Source organism: Vanellus vanellus (genome assembly GCF_965231255.1).
Source record: "Vanellus vanellus genome assembly, chromosome: 9".
Lineage (NCBI taxonomy): Eukaryota > Metazoa > Chordata > Aves > Charadriiformes > Charadriidae > Vanellus > Vanellus vanellus.
The window spans coordinates 20,453,258-20,479,715 of NC_138914.1; the positions used below are offsets into that span (position 1 = coordinate 20,453,258).

The 26,458-nt window shown below is 38.3% G+C and overlaps 1 protein-coding gene across 1 annotated transcript in view; it reads left to right on the top strand.

Moving 5' to 3' along the window:
* Window positions 1-26,458, top strand: part of DOCK3 (dedicator of cytokinesis 3) — a gene marked incomplete at both ends in the record, with an annotated part of 218,058 nt that overhangs the window by 121,682 nt on the left and 69,918 nt on the right. Inside the window, 5 exon segments of the mRNA XM_082487547.1 lie at window positions 886-1,033; window positions 8,547-8,635; window positions 12,224-12,349; window positions 16,221-16,238; window positions 22,228-22,352. Coding sequence (XP_082343673.1) covers window positions 886-1,033; window positions 8,547-8,635; window positions 12,224-12,349; window positions 16,221-16,238; window positions 22,228-22,352 — 506 coding nt within the window.

The following is a 26,458-nucleotide window of genomic DNA, read 5'->3' on the forward strand; positions in this document are numbered from 1 at the left end:
CCCATTTCCAGCCACAGATACCTTTTCTGAAGTACTTAGCTCTGTTGTCCTGTGAATGACAGTGTGCCTTCTAAGTCAGAAATGTGTGAGAAGGGTCGATTTTTCATTGTCTGACTTCACTGTGTCATAAAGCATCTAAAAATTAGAATTGCTCTGTATCACTTGAGATGATAAGCGAAGCTTGTGGAGAGATATGCTGGAGTTCAAGCTCAGATTTTTAACCTTGAAGTGCTGGACAAATTATGTGTAGCGTTGCAAGTCGGCTTGGATTATCATAGTGATTTTTCTGGTCTTGGCATTTTTTACTATATTAAAAAACTCCTTTAGCAATAGGAAGTTAATCACCGAGGAGCTTAATTTCTCAGAATTCTCCTTTATTTGCTCCAAGACAAACATGATAAATGATACAATATATATAATATTTTTCCTTAAAACAATTGTATAGAGTGGAAATTTGTGTAAATACCGGGCTATAATGGAAGGACCACTGTGAATATCTGTGTGGATACAGAGAGGTGAGCATAAGCCGTATTCTTGGCTCATTCAAGAGATGATTTGTAGTCAACCCAGCTGGATGCAAATGCGTGTTGTGGGGCTGCAAATCAAAGATGGCCAGACATGACGCTGTTCACTTTGCCCTTGAGTGTTCTGTTAGCGAAATGAGGTGATGTGCCTTAATCAGAGTAGCCCAGTGGGTCAGGTAGGTTCAAATGGAGCTCCGGATTAGAAAACATAAAAGAAGGAAAAAGAGCGGGAAGTATAGAGAAGACTGCAAGCTATAGCCGAAACTTAGTGTAGGTATGCATATTCAAAGGAATAACAGAACAGAATGGGCAGAATGACTCCGTGTGAATCTCTAATATTTTAAATTTCTTCTAATTTTAGGTCGCATGTTGCTAAATGATTCAAAAAAAGGCCCCCCTCACTTACACTATCGCCGCCCCTATGGCTGTGCAGTATTGAGCATCATGGATGTACTTCAGTCAATCTCTGAAATAAGAGAAGAGAAGGATTTTGTTCTCAAAGTTTACACGTGAGTAACTCCTAGAAGGAAAAAAATATGTTGGGTGATGAGATACTGAAGAAGTATTATCAGGGGGCTATAAACTGCATTTGTTGTCTTATCCTCCTCACAAGGTAAACCGGTGCTGTTGGCACTGGTTTTTGCTCCTTTATTATTCCAGAAGCTTGTAGAAACTAATGAATATTATCACAGATGTTTCAGGTATGTGGAATGCTTCAGAAATTATTGAATACTGCCCAAATCTGTGACATGCAAAACTGCGCTTTTATTAATATGATTTATTTTAAATCTACTAAGCTCAAAACCAGAGAAATATGCTGTATTTCACCTGATGAAGGGAATAGTTACTCATGCCCCAGTTCCTATTCCTTACAAGTCATGGTGACAAACAAAGGAAGTAGAAAACAACTAAGTCAACAGTGCGTGACTAAAAAACTCAAAACAAGTCAACATTTTTTGAGCAAGAATCTATCTTCACTTATTTGTGATTTTGAACTTTGAACTAACAAATTCTTATTGTGAACTGTGGTCTCACAGTCATAATGAAGAGGCCACAGACAAACTGTCTGGAGACTGCAGGGAATATTTAAATCTCCTGTCAGTGAGGATAAATACTGGCAAGATCTGCTTTGCAGATGGGTCTGAGATACAGCTGTCATTACTTTGCACTCTGTGGCCACTATTCCGAATAATAAGATAATCTTGGGGGGGTTATAGAACTTTGTTAATCTTTGGGAAGTAAGTTCAGCAGCAGAAAATCTGACGTTCGGGGGAACTGTAAATGAAAAAATGGCTTTCGCTGTTCACTGAAATATTCTTGGGTATCTCCACATACGTTAGAAGTCTGTAAGTCCCAAGAAAAATCTCTCAGAGTCAGCTCTTCCATTATTCTTTTGCCAACAGTTACAAAAACTGTAGCAAAAATGTCAAATTATAGGGAAGAAAATGGTCATCTTTCTTCTCTTTGTCAATAGAGTGTGGACAATCTTGGTGTTTTGTCACCATTCAGTTTCAGCTTACCTCAAACCAGTGGGTTTCGGTTCTATAGTTAATACTGGCCTTGTAGATATGTGTTAATATATTGTAACTGCAACATTTTGAATGTTTACAGTAATGGAACATTTTGAATGTCAGATTTCTGTTTTGATGCCCTTTTAATGCATCTTTAGCTTCTTATTCACAGAAAAATAGGAGAGAAAAAGACTGGTAAAATACTGGACTTCTCCACTTGTCAGTGACAAATAAAGCCATGCAGCCAGTTAGAACAACCCAAAGTCCTAGTATTATGACCAAAAAAATCCCAGGATAGAGAGCTTCCCTTTTCTTCGTCTTAATCTGAAGTGTTTTGTAAATGTGGATTCCTTTCACACCACCCAAAGTACCAGCTGTGTCTGCCTAAATGTTTAAGTTGGTTTATAGCAGCTGCTGTTCTTCACCTCTGCTTCCCCGCGCGCTTTGATAACATCCACGCGCAGCCAATACTGCCTTCCAGGAGGAGGTAGAACCCGTAACAGAATTCAACTCTGTAATCAGATGCTTGTAATTTTTTTATCACTGCTATCATTCGCTTGAGTTGTTGTAAGTATTGTACATCATTATTTTATGAGACTGCTACTTGGAGTGATCTCTGTAAACTTCCAACAAAAATCTTCACAAGGGAAGATGGATATATCTAAAGGGCGCCAGCTTATCCCTTTTGCAGCTTTAATAGCTGTTGGTCTTCCACGACAGAACATTTTCACAGGTTTATCTGCTTGCATCTTCTCTTTGCACATTCTTTTAGCTAGCCTACCTTTTCTTGCTTTGTAGACTCAAATTGAAATGACAGATTTTTGTCCTTTGTAAGTTTAAAATTGTACGTGAATGCTTAAACAACGCTGAACTGATTTTCTTACCTGCTGCTCTCGTTTTGATTATTGTTAAAATGCCTCAGGCCAACCCAAAAACATCATAAAGATGAAATAAGGAGGGAGGTGTATTTGTATTTTTAAAGGAGCAGTAAAAAGCATTCTTTTTGTTTGCTATCTGGCTAAGGCTAAAGCTTACAGCTGCCACAAATGAGGCAGTCAGCAGCCAGAAAAGTCTTTTCATGGTGAGAAAGTAGAAAAAAAATAGAGACACTGAAAACCTAACAAAGGCTGAAACAAATACACGGTGTTTCAATGGAGACTTTTGCTGGATCCACAAGAGAAGATACTTATGGAAAAAAAAAATCAATTTACTTCACCAGCCTTTCTTAGCTTGCCTTATTATTGTTAAAGATTTATGTCTGAAAAATACTTCTTTCTCACAATCCAGATTTTGCTGTTTGTTAATCCCGCAGTCATGTTATAATCTTACTAAGAGGATATAGTACCACAGCTCTACTTTATAAGCTCATTATGTAAAAGCATGAAGTTTTACTTTTATAATTCTTTTTAATAATATACATGGGAAATATTTTAAAAGTAAGATGGAAACTAAATTCTTTATCCATTTTTTTGAGATTACTTTATTTCATATTTTTATATGAATTTGTATGTTTAGTGGAGCGTTTTGCTCGTTGACCGTTAGTCTGTGTCAGTCTTCCCATCCCCCTAAAAACTTCATGTTGTATTCATATTATCTTTTTCAGTTTTATGGTTTTGTCCTATTTTCTCTCAATCCTTTATTTTTCTCCTTTTCCAGCACTAGCTCTTAAAATGCCTTCCTCTTAACATGGTGTGTGCCTGAATGCCTTTCCCTTTTGATACCGAGCCGTTGCTATTTGCCCAGCTGGACAACAGCGTACATTGCAATTCTGTCCCCATCTGTTCCACATCAGGGTCTAATGTATAATGTAGTACGGCAAACATTCCGAATGGTAAATTTACTGTAGAACTGTCCAACCTGAAAAGGTGATGGATGGCTCAGGAGAAAATTCTTATTTAAACTAGAGATATATTTTGTAATACATCTGGTATTTAGACAAGTAAAATACTGACACAATAAAACGCATTACAGGCAAGTGTTTTCAGGCCAACATTTCAAACTTGGGAGAATATTCTTCTTTGTGTTCGGGAAATGTAAAGTGCAGCTTACGTTGGTAGTTGGTACGAAACTAGCTTTAAGCTATCTTTACAGTCCACTGATTTTGGGATAACTTTGTTCCAGGTTAATTTGCAGGCATAAGTCATTGGAGGCTGAAATCTATTTTAACTTGCACTCCAGAGGCTGGTGCAGCAACTAAAAAGTTATCAGAGGTTAGAAATTTTCTGTAGTCTCAGCTGTGAGGATGGAAGATGGTATATAATTTGTTATCCCTCTACTTTAAGGAGAATATTATTTGCAGTAGGATGAATGACTTTTAATGTCTTAGCAAGAGAAGTAAAGAATGTGAAGTTTATTATTTTTTCCTGACAAGTAAGCAGAATATTGGTTAAAATTCTGAATTAGCACAAAACACCACAATAATTGAAAGGGGTTTTGTACTGTCCATTAATGTCTTAGCTCTGTTGTGTTTTGGTTTTAAGAGATTGTTTTGGGGAGTGCAAATGTAGTCAATTTGCCAAACCTAGTTAAGTTCTGGAAGGGCACTTCAGTGCTCACCTATCTTGAGTTACTCTGTGCACATCTGATGTCTCCTCCCAGAAAGGATATAGTAGTAACAGAAGGTATGGAGTAGGGCAACTAAAATGCTTAATGGCATAGAGTTGTTTCTTTATGAGATTGAGACAGTGGGCAGCTTCAGTTTGTAGAGGCAAAATGTGGTGGTGGGAAGGGGATTAGACAAGTTTATGAACAACAGGTCTGTAAACAGGGACTAGGAACAGGCAGGGAATCCCTCATGCAACAACCTCAGGGTGAGGGCAGGGTGCGTGAGCCTGACTGCTCGTGTATCCCGCCCAAGTAGTATCTACTATTGCCAGTGTGGGAAGGTTTTTTGGTTTTTTTTTAATGTTGGTATGTTCTTAACAGTCAGCTGAGATGTCTGATGCCTAAACCCACTGCAGTGAAAGGAGGAATGTTGAGATAGATGGAACTAAGATTTCAGGTGGGATAATCCCCATCTAACTGCAGCAGATAACCTCAGAATACAGCCTGATCAGCATTTTAATTAAATGAGTACTTTTGGATAGCACGCTGGGAGGAAGTAACTCTTAATGTTTTTTCTCCATTTTTCCTTTTTTACTGTCTGTACTTCGTGTGGAATTTATTCCAAGTTGTCTATGTTCCTTTTGTTTTTACAATAATCAACATTTGCAGGGGGTGTCAGTAAGTGTGCCGTAACAGGCTTGGTGGGTTATCTCATTATTCTTGGCAATATATGGGTTTGTAATACTGAAGCTGTAGAAAATTACCAGCTACTACTTGTTCTACATAGCGTTAATTCCTTTTCCCATGCTATTCTTCAGTCACGTAATGCAGCAGACAAAAAAAAATCCCTACTGTCTTCACAGTAGCTGGTTCGTACCTTTTTTGCCAACACTATGGGTTCTTTGGGGGAAGCAAAAAAAGGGAAAAAATGTTAATATGCTTGCGAGAAGTTTTCCAAAGTGACTTATTTCTCAAGGCTCCTGTCTTGCTAGGAGCTGAAGGCTTACAGTCTTCATTTCTTTTTTTTCTTTCTTTTCGTTCTTTTTTGTTTGGTTGGGTTTTTTTAACTTTTAAGAGTCAATAGGACGGAAGTTTAATTCAATCATTTAATTCAATTGCACTTCAGGAGAAACAAGATTTGCTATTGCTGCTGAGTTAAAAATTGCTGACTTCACGGGGAATCTTTAAATCTTGCAGTTGTCATTTAAAGCACAATTAAATTTAAAAAGCAGCTAGACTTGATCAACATACTGATTTTTCTTTTCCTTTTTTTATTTTTAACCAATAGTACTTTTTGTGATAAAGGTTCCGGTTTTGGTTTTCAGTCAGATTATTATACTGGTAAAATTGTTGTTTCAGCTGTTCTTACAGTAGTGTAAAATACTTTGTAACATTTATAGTGTGTCCCTTCATTATGTGGTAACATCTACTGATGGCACTTCCCTGGTATGATTCCGTTCGAGCTTAGTGCGTTCAGCAGGTTGATTATACAGCTTTACATACACTTGTGCAAATAAAGTCGTGCGACTTTGATGCTAAGATAAATAGGAATCCTAATTCAGGTTGATAGGGACCTCTCTAGTCCAGCCTCCTTCTCTGAGATCAGACCAGGCTGCTCTGGGCTTTATCCAGCCGTGTCTCAATAACCTCCAAGGATGGCAACTGCACCGCCTCTTTGGGCGTCCTGTTCCAATCACGCATGACTTTTTCTAATATCCAGTCTGAACCTTTCCTGTTTGTGTTTATGCCTGTTGTGTTACCTCACCTCACTATGCACCACTGAAGAATCTGGCTGACTCTTTTGTCTTAATAACTGCTTGTCGGCCTTGCTGTTACTGGTCCCCCCCTTGCCTTGTCTTCTCCAGGCTGAAAAAGCCCAGGTTCCTCAGCTTGTCCTCCTACAGCACGTGCTCCGGCCCCCTGCCCGTCCACAGGACTCTCCCCAATTGTCTGTTGTGTATCAGAGAGCCTCAGACCGAGCACGGTATTCTATATGCAGACTAACAACCGCCAAGTAATGTCTTTTCCCAATTGACAGTAGAAACATGTAAACAAATACAGTTAAATATTGATATGTTGTGTAAACAGTAATTTACAAACTATAGCTCTGAATATATCTTATCACTGGAGAAAGTTTTCTCTAGCTTTGGATCCTAAACGGAAGCATGGCACTTCTGACTCCAGTGCCCAAGGTCCAGAAAGAAGCAAGAATCGAGGTGTGCTATTGTTCTGTTTGCTGCTTTGCTGCTTACGGATGATTTTTTTTGTGGGTTATCATTAAAAGGAATCTGTATTTCTCTGTGATTGGAAAGGAAACTGAAACATCTGTTTCTGGTGCTCTCAGCTATGGCTATCACAATGTAATTTCCAAATGTTGCAGTGTCCCTAATTTCTCTCTCCAGAATCTTGCCATCAGGGTAATGAGAATATCTATAGAGCTATAGATACAGTGATTTACAGAGGATTGTTTTTTTAAATGTTGCTCCGCTTTAAAAGATTTATACATACAGCATGAAATGGAGCAGCGAGAGAGATTGGTTTTGACTTTCCACTACTCAGTTAAGCAGTCTGATTTTCTTGCGATGGAATAGCATCATGCCGCGGCAGAGAGCGCAGCTCTGTGCCCCCAGGTCCAGCCAGGCACAAGGCTGAGCGTGTATCCCACGTGGGTACACACACACAATATGTACGCTCACAGCCGGCCACACAGATCGACACGGGCAGAAAGTACCCGCTCATGCAAACATGTACAGTGCCAAAGGCCTCATCCTATTCTCCTCTCTAGTTTATCAGGGTAAAAACTTAGTGGAAAACATACATACATATACACACTACAAATCCCTCCAGTCCCTGGTTTTAGATGCTCCCTTCAGGCACAGTGCATGACCAGACATGCATACCGACAGCATCCTATTTACACACGACGGGGCCATTTTATACCCTTAAACCTCTGTTTCCCTACAATTCATACTAGGTCTTGTACAATTGCCAAATGCTCTTCCCCAGCATCCTGTAATCACCCAAGGCAGTAACCCACTGCAGTCTTCAAGGCGATCCAGAAAGCCATTCTGGCTGACTCACCTTGATGGGGTTTGCACCTGGACCACGTGTGGAGCAACCTCCTGTGGCACCACGGGAGGAGCAGGGGCAGGGTGCTGGGTTTTCTCTGATGAGGTTATCGGGCTTCCCCCGCCTGCCATTGTTCCTCTTCTGCTTTGCGTTCAAGATGATGAGCCTTTAACTGCATAACCTAATGGGAAAAAGATATTGTTTCAGTCCTAGAATTTTATTGAGGATTTACAGATGGTAACATGACTGAAAATGAAATATAACAGTATCTACAAATGCTTATTAAAACTACATATAGATGAATACACAATTGTGAAATGCTCCTTCAGAAGGTGATATACATACAAAAGCATAGTTTAAGTTGTTACATATTCTTGTTCCACAATTTTGGGGGGTTGCATCACGTTTCAAGGCATTCTGTAAAATATGTGGGTAAGCAAAAGTCTTGTTATAAATGTCTGAGATACTAAAAACCTCAGGGTTTTATTTAGTGTTTCAAATTTTGCTTTTTATTTCTTGGTTCTAACTTTTTTTTTTTAATTAAGCACAAGTTAATATATGGCAGCAATTAATTTCAGCTTAAAATTAATTTTCTATGTGCACAGAATTCAGCTGAAGACGTCTCGAGCTTTCTTCATTCTGTCGTAATAGAAAGAGTGGAACAACGGCTTTGATGACAGAAAAGTCAGCACAGGCTCCAAAGTGTCCATAAAAAGGGGATCACTATTAGGGAATGTTTTGTTTCCTTCCACTTTTAAAAACAAGAGTTCTGTGGGATTTCTCTCATTCCTCAAAGCCCTGCAACCTTTCATGTTGTCTCTATAGCAAAGTCGACTTTCCTGTCCTAAGGTGATTCCACAGAAAGCTTTTAACTTGAATTAGTGTTCTTTTATTTTAGGTGTAACAACGAAAATGAATGGTGCCAGATCCATGAAAATATTATTCGCAAGTCCAGCACCAAATACACAGCACCCAGCTCAAACTATGGTAAATATTTACTTGTACTTTTTTGTCATTATAACTGCTGAAGATTTCCTTTAGGAAACTGCCAACTATTTATAGCAGAGAAATTCAGTGAGATGTGAGATTATGCATAGCTGAATTTCTCTACTTGTGATGATTTAAAATTTTAGCTAAAATTCATTCGCGTTGGGTTTACAAGTGAAAATCTGTATTGCATCTGCCAATGTAACCAGGAATTAAAAAAGCCCAACCACCTGAGATATTACCTTCACAGATACAGCTGACAATAATATTAATTCAGCATGCTAAATTTCCTTCATCGTTGTATCAGTAGTGTTATTTTATCTCAAGAGAGGTCAGCAGTGGTGAGAGCTGGTGGCCTGCTATAGCCTTAGCTTACGCTGCGATTCTTCCTTTATTGGCTGTTACAGTTAGTGCCTCTGTCGGTGCTTGGGAAACTGCTATAGCCCGTGGGGGGATACAACAGAAGCAGCAGTCGGCATTGGCAAAACTCCTTTAAAAGTTTTTTTTTGTGACACTGGCTTAAGTGACTGTGACCCGACTTGGCTGCACAGGAAGTGAAGAATTTAAGTTTTATTCATCAGAATTTTCTCTGAGTAAAACAGTCTTCCCTTTCATCCTGTATTCCCTTCAAAGTTCCAGATATAACATATACCTAAGGCTTGCTCTCCTGGGGATGCCGTGCATCCTTGTCAACAGAGGTTACATTTGTCCAACATATTTGTCTGACTGTTCAGAAAATTCTGACCGTCCAGAAAATACCTACAAATTAATTGTCAAGGAGACTCTCTGAGATAGTTTCAGTACTAAATGTTTCATTACATAGTTGAGGAGAATAACTGTCTTGGCAGAGTTTTTGCCATCTTTTAAATCCATTTTTATTTTCCTAGTTAATGATGGGTAAATATGGAAAGCAAATCTTTTTTGTGTTATTGTGTTACCTCATTTACTGATTCCTGTAGTTTGCTAATTGAGAGATATCATTGCTATTGCACTGCAAATGAACCAGCTGATAAAATACAGTTCTGCTTAGTTGCAGCTAGTTTTGCATTCATTACTGAGTGTATGATTCATTGGCATACTGATGTCCAAATACTGGTATTGTCTTAATTGCACTCATTTGCATATTGAGATATTGTAGTGGAATATGCTGTTCACACTCCTGTAGAGGATATTAAACACAACAATAAACAACTAAAAAAGTTTCCAGGTTTGGAATTTTATTGTATGCAAAGCTGGTCTCCTTCCCTGCTGCTCCTCCTGTTACGGTTAAGGTCATCCATCGCTTACCATTAAAATATTTTCCTGAACTGTTTACAGCTTTGAAAACTTGGACTGTTTGCATTTATTTCCAATGCTAGGAGTCTGCCTAAAACTTTTTTTTTCCCCCAAACACGAGCTTTTTTGAAGAGCAGAAAGAAAGGGAAATAGATAGCTTTTTACCCTTGCCTTTGGCTTTTTAAAATGATTATTTCAAACATTTCATTAAGATCCTAGTGCTCCTCTGGAATAGGAGGTTGAAACTTGGCAGAGGTGTTGTCCTGGTGGGAGGGACAATATTGCAGACTGACATGATTTCAGTGTAAGTAATACAATTTGGGCCTCTCAGGATCTGCTTTTACAGTGTGAAAATGCTGAAATCACAAGTATGATTCTTCCCTGAAGAAAAGCTCGCCGTTGTTTCTCTCCCCACCTTCCCAGGTCTTGTGTAAATTAGTCCTTCAGATCTGCTGCAAGAAACAGAAAAAAAACTGGAAGGATAGGGTGGATAGAAAAGAGGAGTGGAGAGTAGATTTACGAAACCTCTTGGGGAGAGCAAGAAGCTAGGCAGAAGGTTTTTGGGGTGGAATATGTGGGAGGGTATCGCATATGTAATGCCATGCTGGAAAACTATATATTCTTTTACCTTTAGTGACTGATTTTTATACGCAATAGATTAATTCTGGTGCTATTTGTTAAGTACAAACGGGGTGTGGGGAAGTCTGAACTTCCAAATTTGCTCCAGTCCTTTATGTTAGAATTTTTTTAATTTATTTTCATTTGTTTGTTTTTAGTAGCAAAGGAGAGAGAAAATGAGCAAGTTTTTCTGAAAGTGGCAAAAATAGTCAAGACTGATTTCTAATGAACTTGTCTCCTGTGTTCTGTTAAACCTTCTGTAGCACACACACACAGGTGTGCACTCATACCTGGTATTCAAAGGGTTTGAATTTTTTCCGTAGCTATAAAGCCTCTGTTTTCCCTGCAGTGCCTTGCAGCGCTCTTCTGCCTGCTTAGCTGGACAGTTGCAAGTCCATGTTTTGGCAGCGTTTGAGTACATACGTGCTGATTGTCCACCTGGCTGGTTGGCCTCCCTTTTCCTTCGTTTTAAGGCTTTATGCTCTTTTTTTCATCCCAACATCCAGTATTCATAAAACATAGTCTTCATGTTAACTAGATATCTATTTGTTTGCCAAATTTGGCTGAAGCTGAACAAGAGGCTTGCAAATTATGTCAAGGGAAGAGAGCAGAAACCGGGTGGGAGGTACACGATGTTACTGGTTTCATTCCCCTAGAAACTTGTCTAACAAAACGACAACTAAATATTTTTTGCAAAGCCAATCTATTAAGCTTAGGAAATCGCAGAACTTTAGATGGCTCATGCAAGAATATCTATACAGGGCAGTGTTTGTTTTCATATGTGTTGTTCCAGTGAGTGAACAGAGAGGATAGAAAGAACTATTGACTGTCATTCATTGAATGGGAGAAAGATTGTGGAAAATGATGATGTGAACATAATTCACATTGATAAGTGGAGCTGGTAATGTACGCTCAGCAGATGAGACTAACCTTGCATGGTTGAACTTCATCCTGGAGTTTTCTGGTATCATAATTCTTGACTTTGTAACTTCACCAATACGTTATCCTCATTTTAGGTGTGTAGTATGCTATAAATTAAAAGCAGCCAGAGAAAGCAGCTGGACTGAGATTAACCATGTAATTATTCTTAGTCAAGCTCTTCAGTTGATAGACTCAACGAGGGGTCACGTTGAAGAGGTAGTTGCTGAAGTCAGTTTGGTCAGTTGGTACTCTTGAAACATGCTGAGGTATTGAAGGGAACGTCATTAAAATCAAAAATCCTGTATGAAGTAGTTAAAGAAACAAGTGGAACACACATGACTTGAGATGATTTTTTTTTTTTTTTAATGGTATTACACGGGATTAAAGGCACTTGAGAGATGTATGGCATTGTGTGATGTGGTAGTTCAGATAGAGGCGGCATTGCTCATATGTGTGTTGTAACCTGCTGTATGTGAGGAGTAGAAATCATGCTAAGGACTTCACTGTTACCTGTGACATCTCTGCCAAATTAAGTATTCTGATTTTTAAAAAATTGTATTTTAATATAATGTCATGCTCTTAACTGATTTCATAAGCCAGTTTTGTTTCTTCCATTTCAGTTTTAAATTACTCCAAGGGAGAAAAGAATTCTGTATTTATATATTTGTATTAAATTAACTGTGGAGCAAAGCGTTATTTTACCTGCATACCATGTGTACACAGACATCTAATTCTTGGGTGTGAAAAAAATGAACGTCTTTGGTTTTTTTCCAGGACTTATAATATCTCTTCAGCTTCTTCGTGGCGACATGGAGCAGATCCGAAGGGAAAACCCTATGATCTTTAACAGAGGCGTTTCTGTTACCAGGAAGCTGGGCTTTCCTGATGTCATAATGCCAGGTAAACATAACAGCTCTAATCTTAAAATATTGGTCAATTTTTTTCTCATATTCTCCTAGGCAAGCAGCATTGGGATGGGTGCTTCACTTGAAGATTAGTTGCCTTATTTGTCAGTAAATGCCAATTCCAGATTCACGGAGAGATGCTAAAACATTTTAATCAACAAACATTATTGCACATACAGAAAGTGATTGGAAAGACTGCTTTGATATTCCCCCTACCTCCCCCGCCAGTTAGATACCCCTCGTGTGCGCTAAGCATAGAGATGTTTCTTTTAAAATGCACAAAGTTTCTTCTTCCCGATAACCCAAAGGCTGGAAAAAGAGTTTCTGCTTTGCCCCCTTGGTTTTTGGAGTTAGTGTGATCTTTTTGTAATGGTTGACAATACATGAAGCTGCAAATCGGGTCTGATTTTCCAGCTGGCCTTACAGAGCACCTAGTCCGTGCAGCAGCTGTCTTGGCTGAAGCATTGCTGTGCTTCGTTTGCTCCTTACTTCTGGAGTAGCAGCTTGAGATGCTTCATGTTTTGGCACTAATTGAAGCAACCCCAGCATAGCCAAGAGTTCAGAGGGAACCAGAACCTAGCCAGTCATGCAATCAATAGATGTAAAACCTGCCATTATACTGTCTTGATTTTTACAGCGTAGTAAGAAATGGGCTTACTAATGATGTTGCATGTATAGCATTTGAAATACTACCTTATTGCTATGCATTATAACCAAGGCCGGGGATGACTTTGCAGGCACAGGAAATTTTATGAAAGCATAATGGGAAAAGTATCAGATTTTATTACTTGAAAGACTGCAGTGACACATCAGTATCAAAAGTAGTTGTTTTAGCCTCATTATGGAGGCTCTTCAGAACACACAATAAAAATAGGGAGTGGGGGGAAGAATTTCTAGAGACTAAAGTAAAAGGATTTAGAACAGTATGTGCTTTATTGACTAACAGACTTGAAAACAACAGCAATACAGCAGCAGAACATGTGGGCTATAAGGCCAATTATAAATTTTAGGTTTTAGTGACCTTATAGCAGTTCAAGTCTTAACCCAAAGCAGTCAACTAGAGAGAAGATTAAATATTGCATGTTGATATGCAGACACAGCTGCTGCAAGGTGATCTGCTGTAATTGAGATCACAGCTGGATGCGTCAGCTAGAATAGCTAGATCACAGCTAGGAAAGTCAACATCAAAAATAATATTTATATACCTGTATAAGTGAACTGATTCTCCTGCAAGAATCACTTTATTCTCCATTTTTATGTATAGAGCTAGCTGTCCCTTGGGTGCTTCAGACCGCTGAATTTTAGCTAGCTTAAGGAATAGCTTTATGGGCTCAGTGTTCCCCCTAATTGTTTTATCATTTTCTGGCCCCTAGCCTCTCTCTGCAAGCTGGTATAGTGGGCCTGTCTTCCCCCTACTGCTGCTGTTTTGGGTAATGCTTTTGCCCAGGGGTTGAACAAGCAGGTTAACAGTTTTGGTGTGAAAATTGCTTCTACCCTAAACTTTAAAAATTCTCTATTCATTACAGCTAATTCAAATTTCCAAACTTACTTTCTCTCCCTAATCAAGAACTCTAGCGAAAATACTGCCTCAGTGCAAAAGTCGTCCACCAAATCATAAGTATATTGTTATGATCTTTGTGATATTCAGCCTAGAGTCCTTGGACATTTAAGTAAATTAAAACCAGATTCCTCAGCGTATGTTTGCAGCACTCCCGTTGTAAGGCTCGCTGTGCAGGTGCAGCGGTGAGCTTCCCAGCTCTGGTCAGCCCGTCACTTTTTCAAATGGTATTCTGCCAAAGACCGCAGTTGCTTGCTAATCTCATTTTTGTGGGAACCACAATTCTGGTTGCAGAAAATACAGGGATTTTAAATATAATTTATTTGGAATTGGTCTTATATATATATATATATATATCTGCTCAAAATACTGATTGATACAAACAGATGTATGAAAGGACCGCCATTCTGCTGTTAAATGTTTCCTGCCTCTAGAGATGCTGGACATCCAGAACTTCTCTTTGATTCAAAAGGGTCTACCAGAGGTCTGCATATATAGAGTTTAGATGCCAAGCTTTAGGCATTTGACTTTGGAAAAAAAATGGCTCGCATTTGTGGAGAAAGGCAATCTTTAAATGTCTTTAGACACCAGGTAAGAAAAGAAAGGCGGCCCTGGAAGCGTGAACAGACTTGCACTGTAATGATAAATTAGGACATCGCCAGAGTAGAGATGAGACGTGAAAAGAGAGGTATCCATGAATGCTGTTCTAGACAAAAATATTCATTATCCTGGGTATCCTCCAGCATAATGAAACCTCTGCAAAATTAAGAGATTAAAATATAATGGAACTTAACTGATGCAGAGAACAGTATTTATTCTAATTACTTCTCAGGTTTTTGGCAATGAAGAGATGTTTGACATCATTCAAGTGACAGCAGGTATTTGCCTGTTGTTTGCTTTTAAAACAATAGATCAGACTGTGGTTTGAGTTCACCCAGTGTCCGGGTAGAACGTTTTGGATGTAGTAACATGTCTTTAGGTGGATAAGCCAAGCTATTTGAACAGGGAATGTCCGTCAGTTTACTTTGCGCTTATGTTGTTACAGCCAGAATCAAACATTCTTTCTTAGCTTTATGACTATTGCCTAAAGTTAGAAAATATTTCATTTTTGAAAAAACAAAACAAATACAACCCCAACTCTGTTATGCATGTTAGCAGTTCTCAGCCATGTCTGCTGCTTTAATTGTCTTTGTCAAACTACCTTTACCTTGCTTTGCTTCAGAACTGTTTCTTTCTCATTAAAGACAGGCTTTCCTCTTTCAGAGAAGAGCACAGAAAGTTCATGACTTGTGTTTCGCTAGTGGGTGCAGATTTTTTTCAAGGCAGTGTGATTTAAAAATGTTTTTTAAGAATAAATTAATAAAGGCTAGGTCACCTAGTGTTGTTAAAATATACAGTGATCATTCTGCTGAACCAAGAAATCTGTTTTTTTAAGAAGTAAGTAGCTCTAGCATTTCAAATGAATCTTCTTGGTCATGGTTTTTAACATTTTCACTTTCTTTTTTAATAGGAAATCCTTTCACAAGTAGACACCTTAACCAGTAAAATTCTGTAGCTGTGTCTTATCACATAGTTTTCTTACCCCATTTTGTTTTCTGAACAGTAGCATTAGTTCCTCTATCAAGCCCTCTTTTCCCTCACTCATATCTGAGTAACATGAGTTGCAACATGAGCTGGTCGTCATTAAGAAATAAAGTGAAACCGGTCTTTATGCGTTTATATCTTGCATGGTTATGCAGAACAAGATTAATATCCTACAAAATAACCATGTCTGTCTTCATTTCTAATGATAAGATGTTCTTCGTTTCCTTCTGTGTTGTGATCTGAGAAGAGCATCGTAAAGGCTTTAATTATTTTTTTTGTCTGAATCAGAAGGGATTCAGTCAAACCAGCCTCATGAAGAGGTACGCTGGGTTTTTGTTCATTTGTGGGCTTTTTTTTTCCTTTTCTAAATTGCTACTGGGTTTAAGACTGTCCATCTGATCCTGGCAATTTTACCTTTCCCCAGAGATAAAAGCAATGAGGCATGTGCTGCTTGCCTTTTGGCTTGCAACTTTATTTGTATACAGAACTTGCTGATCAGTAATCTGTTGCATAGGCATGGCGTTTGTCAGTTCCCCAAAGGACATCCCTTCCCTTCCCCATGTGCTGATAAGTATTCTGTCTTTTACTTTGATCCTCTGATGAAAAGTGCATGCTTCATCTTCTACTTGTGAGTGACGTTTCTCTTTTTTCTCTCCTTGTCTTAATTTCCTGGCTTCTCTCCCGTTCCTTTCCCTTTATTCTCTCTCCTTTCTTTCTGATGCAGAGATGAAGATAGTTGGGTGTAAGTTTCTGCTTTTCTGTGTAATGTCTGCTTATTGCTTGCTTTTTCCCATTTTCATATCTTTCATGGAATGTTGGGGATTGGCGAAGGTAACAAATCATGACATCGTAGGGGAACTGGTAATAGAGAGGCGTAGGCTTTGTCTTACCGGTCTCTCTTCATACCGCCATGTTTCAGACAAATTTAGTAGCTGTGACGGATGAATTGGGAGCAAAGGTGAGAAACATCTCAGCATCTGTTCCGTCAGTGAGCACAAAGTCATGGCAAAAATACATTAGAAAACAGACATGGTAAAATCCATCAGCTATTCTCAGAACGTTCATGGCAAGAGAGTCAACGAGACTAAAAGACATAATTATGTAATAATTATCCCCCAAAAGCATTTAGGAGACTAAAAGTAAATTTTTGTCATTATAAACTTGCAGAAATGGAAAGTTAAAATAATAAGCTGGAGGAGGAAAAAAAAATAAAAATCCGCTTCCTACTACAGAAAGGAAACTTGTTTCAGGGGAATCATTGAATTTAAAAAGAGCATTGTATGAATTCCTTTCTAGACATAGAAATTGAACAATGGATAGCAAATAAACTAGTAAGTATTGTTTGTTCCTTTTCCTTGAAACGATTGAGTGTTCTGTTTGCTGAAAGCTAGAGGAGCACAGAGTTAAACTTGCATAATGTTCCCTTTATAGGATAATTTAATTTGCTGTACAGGCAGTAGATAAAAGCTCTGTTTCCCCTTGCTGCTGTAATATTACTCACAATAATCATAGAATCATCTGGGTTGGAAGGGACCTTTAAGATCCTCAAGTCCAACCATCAGTGTTGAGTTGCATACTGTAACTATTTCAGGAATATAGGCCTTAAAAAAATTAGTGGTGGACTGGTGAAGGGGAATAGAAAGAAACTGCTGCAATGGACCTAACGTGATTCCCGGAGACTGTCTGACCATACCAGGCTTCTTCATTTTAGCAGACACGTAGTAACACAGCGGGCAGTACAGCAGAGCTTTACACCAGTGTCAAATGTGACATCACTGTTAAAGTGAGGGAAAATCATGCAGCGTGAGGCCCAGCACTCTTAATCTTTTGCAACACGATTAAGAACAAGACCAAATGGTGAGCCAGAAAGAAGGCCAGAGAGCGTTCTAGACACTTCCCACACAGTGCACTATGTCAGTTTTTTCATTTAGTTTGTTTGTTTTGTAAAAATGACGTGATGATCGCAAAGCTGATCATGGGCCTCGTTCTGTTAACCTCGTCTGTGTTGAAATTACTGCGCTTTAGAAGTAGTCGCATATTTTTCATTTGGAGAAAGTTGGAACTTTAAAGGTGTATGATGCTGTTTGAGATCAGAACGCGATCGCTGGTGCGCTGCTCTTGTGCAGTGGCCTCCAGCGGTACTGCAGAGAAGAGCTGTCCCTCAAGGGAACATCTGCTTCGATATGGTTCTCTTTGGCCAGAAGGAAGAACAGTTACCGATGTAAAGAGCTAGAACAAATATAGCCAAAGCACGTTCTAACTCTGTCCCTGAATATAAGTAGTCTACAGTTTATAGTTAAAGATTTTACTTACTTGCTGCGTCTCTTACAGACCCCAAACTCTATTTTAACTGCTGTAACTTCACTCGAGTCAGTGGGGTGATGCTAATTTACTCGAGTTGTGAGGATGTTCATTTCTATATAGGCCGTAAATGTATGGGTTTGTTTTTTCTTCATAAGCCATTGGGGGAGATACTCCGAGTGTCCTTCTTGCCCACTCACGCTCTGGGGGTTGTCGGCACTCTTCTGTAAAATGCCAGTATTTGCAAAAAGCTGCTTAACCCAGTGATGTTAGAGAGTTGAGTAGACATTGTATCACAGTGGTGGGCCCTAAGGAAATAGGACCATCTCAACAATTTAACAAACACAGACATAAATACTGTTTTTTATAGATAGATTGGTCTTGATATCCTTGGCTACTTAAATTGTAAAAGACTAAACTTTCAGTTTCAAAAAGTCCAATGAAAACTCTGTGGATAAATACAGTTATTTTACTAAGTTACGTGAAACTTGAGCTGCACCTCCAGAGTGTTGTGAGCTGCCACGTTTCCCCAGCTCGCAGGGGTATGGTGCGTGTGCCTTACGGGTTCACAGAGTCACAGAACACTGGTGTCTGAGGAAACAAATTTGCTGGAATTGAGATGTCAGAGATTTGTTTGTCTCTTTCTCCTGTAGGAGTTTATGTGAATTCTGTAACCTTTTTTGACACAGTATTCACCTGGATAAAACAGGGACCTTTGGTGATCTCAGTATACAAAATCTTTTAGGATCCCTAAATAAAAAGTGTTAGATTAAATGCAGACAGTTTCTGTAAGTTGATACTACTTTGCTGTTCAAGTAACTGTCTTCTAGTGGAAAACCTACAAATCTTAGGAGGATAAATCTCCTACTTATTCTTATAGAGACTAGGCAATTATTGGCCACTGGACTACTTAATGTTTCTATGTCTTAAAAATGAAAAATAAGTATTGGGAAGTCTTCCAGTACCGTATATTGTAAGCACAAAGTCAATACATGGCCTGTGTAGCCCTTTCCATTACTACTCTTTTTTTTAAGCGAAACCCCCAAAGCTGTAATTTATGATTTATAATTTAAACAACGGTTTTACATTTCATGCAAGGCTTTGTAAATAGGTTAAAACAAACAAAACAAAATCCCCATAAAGATGAAGGGAGGGTAAAGGAAGAGCTGCATAACACATCAGAAAATAATTCTTCTTTTATAATTGCGAAAAATAGTGGCGTTCGAGACATTTCATAAAGAACGAATCTCAGTAATTGCATTTGTAAAAACTGCATATATTTTATGCTAAAAAGCAGTTTACATTTGATTTTAAGTTGAAAAAAAAAATGTAGAGAGATGGGCTTTAAAACAAATACCATTCTGAAAACTCTCATTAGGTTTTCAGTTCATCCTTGACAGCCGTGTAACCCAGAGACCTCGGCTTAAAATGTCACCCGCAGGTTTTAGTCTATAAATACTTTTGGCCCACTGGCCTTCTAGCACTTCTTTCTTCCTGTACTAACGATAGGAGGCCGCAGCTAACCCAGTTTTGTGCCTTGCACTGCTCTGTCAGTGGAGATGCGAGCTGGTGTAGCGCGCTATTTTTTCTCTCAAAACGCGAGTTACTGTCACTTCAGAGCCAGTACTGTTCGCGCAGTAGTTTGCCACGCAGAGGGCATGAATTTGGCTGGTCTGTTAAACAAGTTCTTTATTTATCTCTTTCTTTTTCCAATGGCATTAAATATGAGAAAAGCTCTATCTGCCAAGATTCTGACTTGTCGTTCTGTACTAGAGCTGACGAGGATCACAAGGATCGTACCGATCGCGCTTTTTGCGTAGTCACACGCGAGCTGCACTGTGCTATCTGTGCACTTGTGTGGTGCAGAATGCTTTCTTTGCCCTTGCAATTTGCATTCTCAAAATAAAATTGTTACTAAACTGCCCTGTTCAAGCATTTGCTGTAGTTTCTGTGCTGCCCATTAGTGCATTTGAGCTCAAACCCCTCAAAAACAGTAGCTATTGGGAAAAAAAAAGGTTTGCTAGGACTCGGCAAGAGATGTGGTTAACCAATACATAGGGGCAAAGAGATATTTCTTTGTAGCGAAGGTATTTTCACGGAAATAAACAGAAGTGTTTCAGTTTGTAGTTTTAACTCCAGAGTTTCAAGAAACAGGTGGGCTCCATACCTGAACAGTTAAATACTTTTTGTCTTTGCTTGATACGTTTACTTTCCTATTTTTACTATATGTAATGACCTTTCCTATTTTTTTTAAGATTCAGTAGACAATATTTTTACAAGAGAATGTGCACTATTGTACTTCACTAAAATACCTTTTTTCCATCGTTTTGATGCAAATCCAGTGTTTTTAGATTCCTCTACCCGCCACCCCAAAGGCATTTTTTTTTTAATTAGTGCAGTAATATCCCTCCTGTTAAGCTTAATAGAAGATAAGATGCTATATATAACTAAATGCTGCCTTTAATTTAGGCTGAAAAAGATTTGCAATCTGACATTTGACTTTGTGTAGCCAGACTGTCTTCCAGAAAAGAGGTCATAAATAGGAAGCTCCAAAATGCTAATTATAGTGAGTACAATTAATTTCTATTAAGAGTTATAGCATATAAATTGATTTTTTTTTTCCCCTCATTGTGCAAACTGCTTAGAAAAAGGGATGGAGTCTGTTAAGCAGGAGCATTTTCAAAACAGAAGTCCCCACTTAAATTATCTTTTGTGATGAGTTTTGTATTTCCTTGACATTCCTATAGCCAGCATATAGGTAGCTCAGCTTGATTTTATCAGCAAGATAATTTTCTCTGTTGTTGTGGACTGTGGAGTGTTGCAATTGATGACTATTCTTTGATGAGGAAAAAACAGATCAAATATTTGAGGTCTTTCACCAGCCTCTCGCCGTCATCTTTTTCCCGCTAATGAACCGTAGCGTTTTCAGACCTCTAACTGTGAGGTGTTTCAAGCAGTCAGCTCTGTGTGAATCCACAGTGAGAGTGAGGTTGATGGAAAAAGGAGGACATTTTGCATACAGATTTCCATTCATAAAGAGCTCCTGGCAGAAAGCACGATGTCAGCTACAGAGCTGTATTTTTTCCACGCTTAAAAAGTTGTTCTTACTTCCATTTTTATTTCTGGAGATAAAGGCAGGACTGAAAGCTTTTATTGTTTGTCCCTATAGGAGATTAAGGAACAAATTCTGTGGGGTTATAGACTTCAAGAAGAATTTGAAGTGCTTCTTTGACAGACACAAAAGGATATCCCTCACTGCCCGAAAGCAAATGCTGCCTATTGCATTGTGCTTCTGATTAATAAACAGATTTAACTGCATCAGCTTCTCCAAGTACTGGGGTGGAAAAAATCAGACATTCAATGAGTCTCCGCTTTGCTGGATAACCATTCCATTACTTCATTATTTAAGTTTTTTGAGGCTGCTTAGCAAAATACTTGCCTTGAAAGGGTTTAATTTTTTTGTTGTTTACATTTTTTTTTTTTGTATTTTTATATAGTGCCCTTTAGTATCTTTGCCTTTGTGGCAAGTAAATAAAAAGAAGTTCTAAGTGAGCCATCATGAAATGGCGACGGTAACTCAATCTTACAGAAAAATAGGTGCTACCTGCTGTCCCTTTGGTGCAGCTTTAGAATTGACTGCATTAGTTTTGAAAGCAGAGTTTCCCAAGTCAGATTCTTAATAATAAAAAAAAAAGTGACCTTGTGTCTGTCAAATTCAGTATAACAAGATGCTGAGATAGATGCTAGCATTTGTATTTCTGAATATGGTCATTTGTTCTGAACACTCTTGAAAATAAGGTAGCATGAAACTGGCAGGTATCCATACTGCCCGCTTCCTTATATTCGTGCATATGGACACCAGGGGCTAGCCAGAAATCTCACAAAAAAGAAATTAATAATTCCTTCTTAATCCATCTGAACTGAATTGCAACCAGGTTTGCAAAAATGCTGCTTTTATTTTATTGCTATGTTAGAAAAAAATTATGAAAAGATAGAAAATACTTGAAGAAGAGCTAACTGAACATAAAATTTTCTGCTGACCATCAAAAAATACTCATTTGTATTAAAATACATTGGAAATAGGAAGTCTGATGTAAATGATGTTTTGTCAGGCTTAGCTTGATACTTCCAAATCCGCTAACTAGGCAGAGTCATAGAAGACTTTTTCCCCTTCCCCGCTTACACACAGTAAGAGCAAGTATTGATCCCAAGTTCACACTTAATAAAGGCATTACTAACAATGGTCTGGTTTTATGCATTGATGTTAAAATGTTCATCTTTATTAACAATTAACTTGCTGCTTGGAATGATTTGGGCATAAAATAGTCTTGCAGAACACAGAACGTGGTTTGCAGAATCAAAATACGTTGCACACCGGCACTGAGTCTTCCATGTTGAATTTAAGCATGTGCCTCCACTCTTTACTGTAGGCGATATACGCAATGACTTATACCTGACGTTAGAGAAGGGAGACTTTGAAAGAGGTGGGAAGAGTGTGCAGAAGAACATTGAAGTGACCATGTACGTGCTCTATGCGGATGGAGAAATACTGAAGGTAGGTCCTTTTTTCCTCTTTGAGCTTCACGTGCCACCTCCTTGCTGCATGGACATGTTCTCTTGTTTAGTTGTCCCTGATGCAAGGGAAGTGCTAAACTAAAACTAGATCTTACTTTGGTTTTGGTAAGTTTTTAAACTATGTATAATGGTGAAGGAAGTGGTCGGTTACAAATTTGAAAGAATTTGGAGCGCATTCCCTATATGGGAATAGGGGACTTGGAGAAAATATTCATAAACTGAAACGCTTATGTAATTTCAAAATGTGATGTTAATGGCTATAGTAAAAAGAAAATTTAGCACAACTGTAGTCGGAAAGAACTGAAGAGCATATGACAAATACCTAAATTAAATAATGTGTGTCGTACAATATGATGAAATGTGATTACAAGACAGACTTTTAAATCTTGAGTTGTTAGAGTTATGGTACTGAACGTAGTTTTGGAAAATAAATTTGGGTTGCCTTGTTTCCAAGACCTTAGCTTTCACCCGGGGATGGCTCCATCCCAGCTGTGTTTGGTGATGTTTAATGTTTTTCTTTCTTCCTCTGTTCTTACTTCTAGTATTATTGAAGAGAAGTCAGCTTTGTGTGGGGTGGGAGGGCGTGAGGATAGAAAATTAAATGGAAAGTATTTCGACATAAACATCTACCAGAAATAACTTCCTTCTACTTTTTTGTTTTACCTCCACTGCAGCGAAATGGCCTTTGTAGCCATTATCGTAGGAGAGTCTAAACACCAAAGTGCTTGAGTACCAAACTCATTGCCACGTCTTTTTTTTTTTTTTTTTAATTGAAAGGAGAACTTTTCCTTCATTACTACAGTTGCTTGTGATTTTATGAAAAGTAAAGTATATGTCTTGTAAGGAACTGGTTTGTGCTTATAGCTGTTGCAGGAAGATCACGGTCCTTTTCTGTTTAATTGCGTTAGGCATACCTTTCAAAGTGAGCGATGTATTTTTAATCACCGCTTTATTTCACAGCAGTCTGCCAAAGACCAAAGTAGGCCTTTACCCTGTAAACTGCAGTATCAGCCTCTTCAAATGCTAACATACCTAATGGTAGCGAATTACACTGTAACTGTGGCTAATGATTAAGTATAAAAGCCATATAATTTCTAGACATTATCAGTCTTAACTTCTTCTGTGGTTTTGGTTGGAACGGTCATTCACAGATACTACGTTACCACCTTCTTACCCGTGCCTGTTATTACTCCTGTAACAGTACTTCAGGCTCTACCTGGGACAGTGGAACAGACATGGTACAAACAAACAAAGAATAGTAAAAGGTAGTGAATCCAATTAGAAAAAAAAAAAAAAAAAAACAGGTGAACATTTGTCATAGAGGAGAGGCTTTACATATAAAGGGTTTTTTTGTGTTTTTTAAATTTAAACCACATATTTAAGAGAAAATCTGTATACCAGTTTTTATGTTTTTGCACCTCTGTATAGTTGCAGTCCAAGCAACAAAGATAGTTTATGTCAGAGGGATCTTTAGTTCATAATGTCTAATGATGCCTAAGATCCACCGTATTTCAAGCATGCGGACACTAGAATTCTTCTACTTAGTAAATACTCAAAAGTGTAAGCTAGCATATCTACGGAAAAATAAGTAAAAGCGCCATCAAGGACAACAGAAGTTGAACTCTGCTTCCCTTTAATTTGAGCTCATTCTCATGGCTTAGGTACATTTGCGTTCTCTTGTAACTGCAGAATAGAAAAAACAACATATAAAACTGAGTATCAGTTGAACTGAATATAGAAGCATAGTTCAAAAGTGCTAAATGACAATTTGAAGGAATAATGACATACACATAAGAGAAAGAAACAGCTATTTAGAATTGAGTTTGCAAGCTAATCATGTCTCATTTTTTTTCATCACTACCATAGTTTCTACATGATTTAAAAATTCTGCAAATTCATCTACTGACGTTAAAGTAAATGAGACAGCCATCGGAATGACTTCTAATTTAGTGGGTTATCTTACAACTCAACGGTAATGTTCTTGTCCTTGTAGAAGACAATTGATCCTTTTAGGTGTATATGGATGCTCTGAGTATATAGAAATGCCCTGAAAATTATAAGGATTCAGCTCTTTAAACTGTAGATTTCCTGTTTGTCTCAACTTGCAGAATGCAGATTTCAGTTCTAGAATACAGGCAAAGGTGGTGCTCAAAATCTTGCCCATGCTTCAGGTGAAAAGCCCTGAGAACAAAGAGCTCCATCAATTCAAACCATCCCAGTTGTGCAGTGGGTTTTGGGAAGTCCAGGTATCCGTTTCCCTAAAACTTAACACAGGTCTATTACTCTGGGTTGTTTTAGTATGCCACTAAATGGGTACTGTTATACCTTTTATATTAAGAATTTAATTTTAAACCCTAGATGGCTTATTTTTCACAGCAACCATCTGGTTTATGTAATCTTCGGTGTGGACACATGGAGCAGTGTGTGATGACCTGCCATTTTCCATTAGGAGAGAGGTGGTTTCACCCAAAGACAGAATTTCATTCCTTAATGAAGCAGCTGTAATGAGACTGCTAGATCAGGACTTCCATTTCAATCATTCAGCGTAATCTAAAAGAAAATACTAAAGACTGCAACAAGAGGAGTCTAATAACATTTTAATATCAATGTTAAGAATAAGGTGGCTGTTGGACAGGGCTTGTTGCCCTACTGATGAAGGGAATTGCCTTGTTTGGGTTCCCTGGCCCCTGAATGATCACTTGCATGACCTACGGTTGCTTTCACAGTCCAATGTAGCTATTTTCTTTCTTCTATTTCATTTGTCTAATTATGACGTTAATTTAATAACTTTCAGTAGGTGATACAGTAGGGAAACTAATAACAAACTCCAATTCAAGCTCACAATAGTATGGGCAGAACACTGAAAGTTTTATCATTGACCCCAAAGCACTACTGGTTTTGGTTGAAATAACCTTTACTGTTCCTGAGCTATGGCCTTTCCAAAGCAGAGATTGCCGAATGGGGAAGTATGTGCTGAGTTACACACGTGTGGTGGAGAAATTGCCACAAAATTTTCATCTGATAGTGGAATAAAATCTCTAAACTTTTCCTGACCAGCAGCACAACCCAAATCTGAGTTATGCCTTTGTGAAGACTTGAGCAGAACCATACACAGCATTAATGAGAATATGCTGTCTGTCTCAAATCCTTATTACTGTTGAGTATATCTTGGTCCAGAAATAGTGCTATTGAAAGCAATGAAAATATTCCCATAATACGGTACTGTGTGGAATGAAAATGAGTATTTCCTTTACAAAATCGTCTTACTCAATTGTTAGTGTCTCTCAGTATAGTCTGAAAAATAAAAAACCTTGACGCATTTCTCACTCTTCTTTCTATTCCGGTAGCAGGAATATCTATTGATATATATATTAAGCAACAGAATTATTACCTGATACTTTTTCTGGTTTAGCTTCCCTTACTTGCCTCTGTCCTCTAATTCACCTATGTGTTTGGGTCTTGTGATAATTAGGTGTACAGAGACTAGTTTCATGTTTATATTTTGCAGATCACAATTCAGAATTAAAGATTAAACAATCCTTCCTCCTCAGACTATAGATCATAGTATAAATGCTTAGAGACTACATTAACAACTGGAAGAATAGACTTTCACCTATTCATTTATTTAAAGTTGATAGCATGAAACAGTATTCAAAGGCTGACCATTTGGCTGCCAAGGCAGGTCATTGTTTGAGGCAACAGAAGAAAGCTCACATGAAAACTTGAAGTTTTACTGCACCTTACAGAAGAAATACAAATACTACTTCACTTTCTCCTGAGAACCTAATGCAGAATGAGGTTTTGGAATTGCTGTGTTGAAGGCCAACTCATTATGCTTATCAAAAAATACAACTGGGATGTTGCAGGCATTCTGGTTTTTAGTGCTGCCACCACTACTCTCACTCTGACCTCTTCATATCTGCAACTGTTAACTCTTGTTGCTGTATTTAAATAATAACCTTTTTGCTGGATTGTGACACATACCATGTGGTTACTAAGAATTACTTGAGAGGACTGAGTATTCTGAGTATAAGATACAGTCACTCAGTTTGGATTAGAGCCTTTGCACTGAATCTCTGCCCAGGG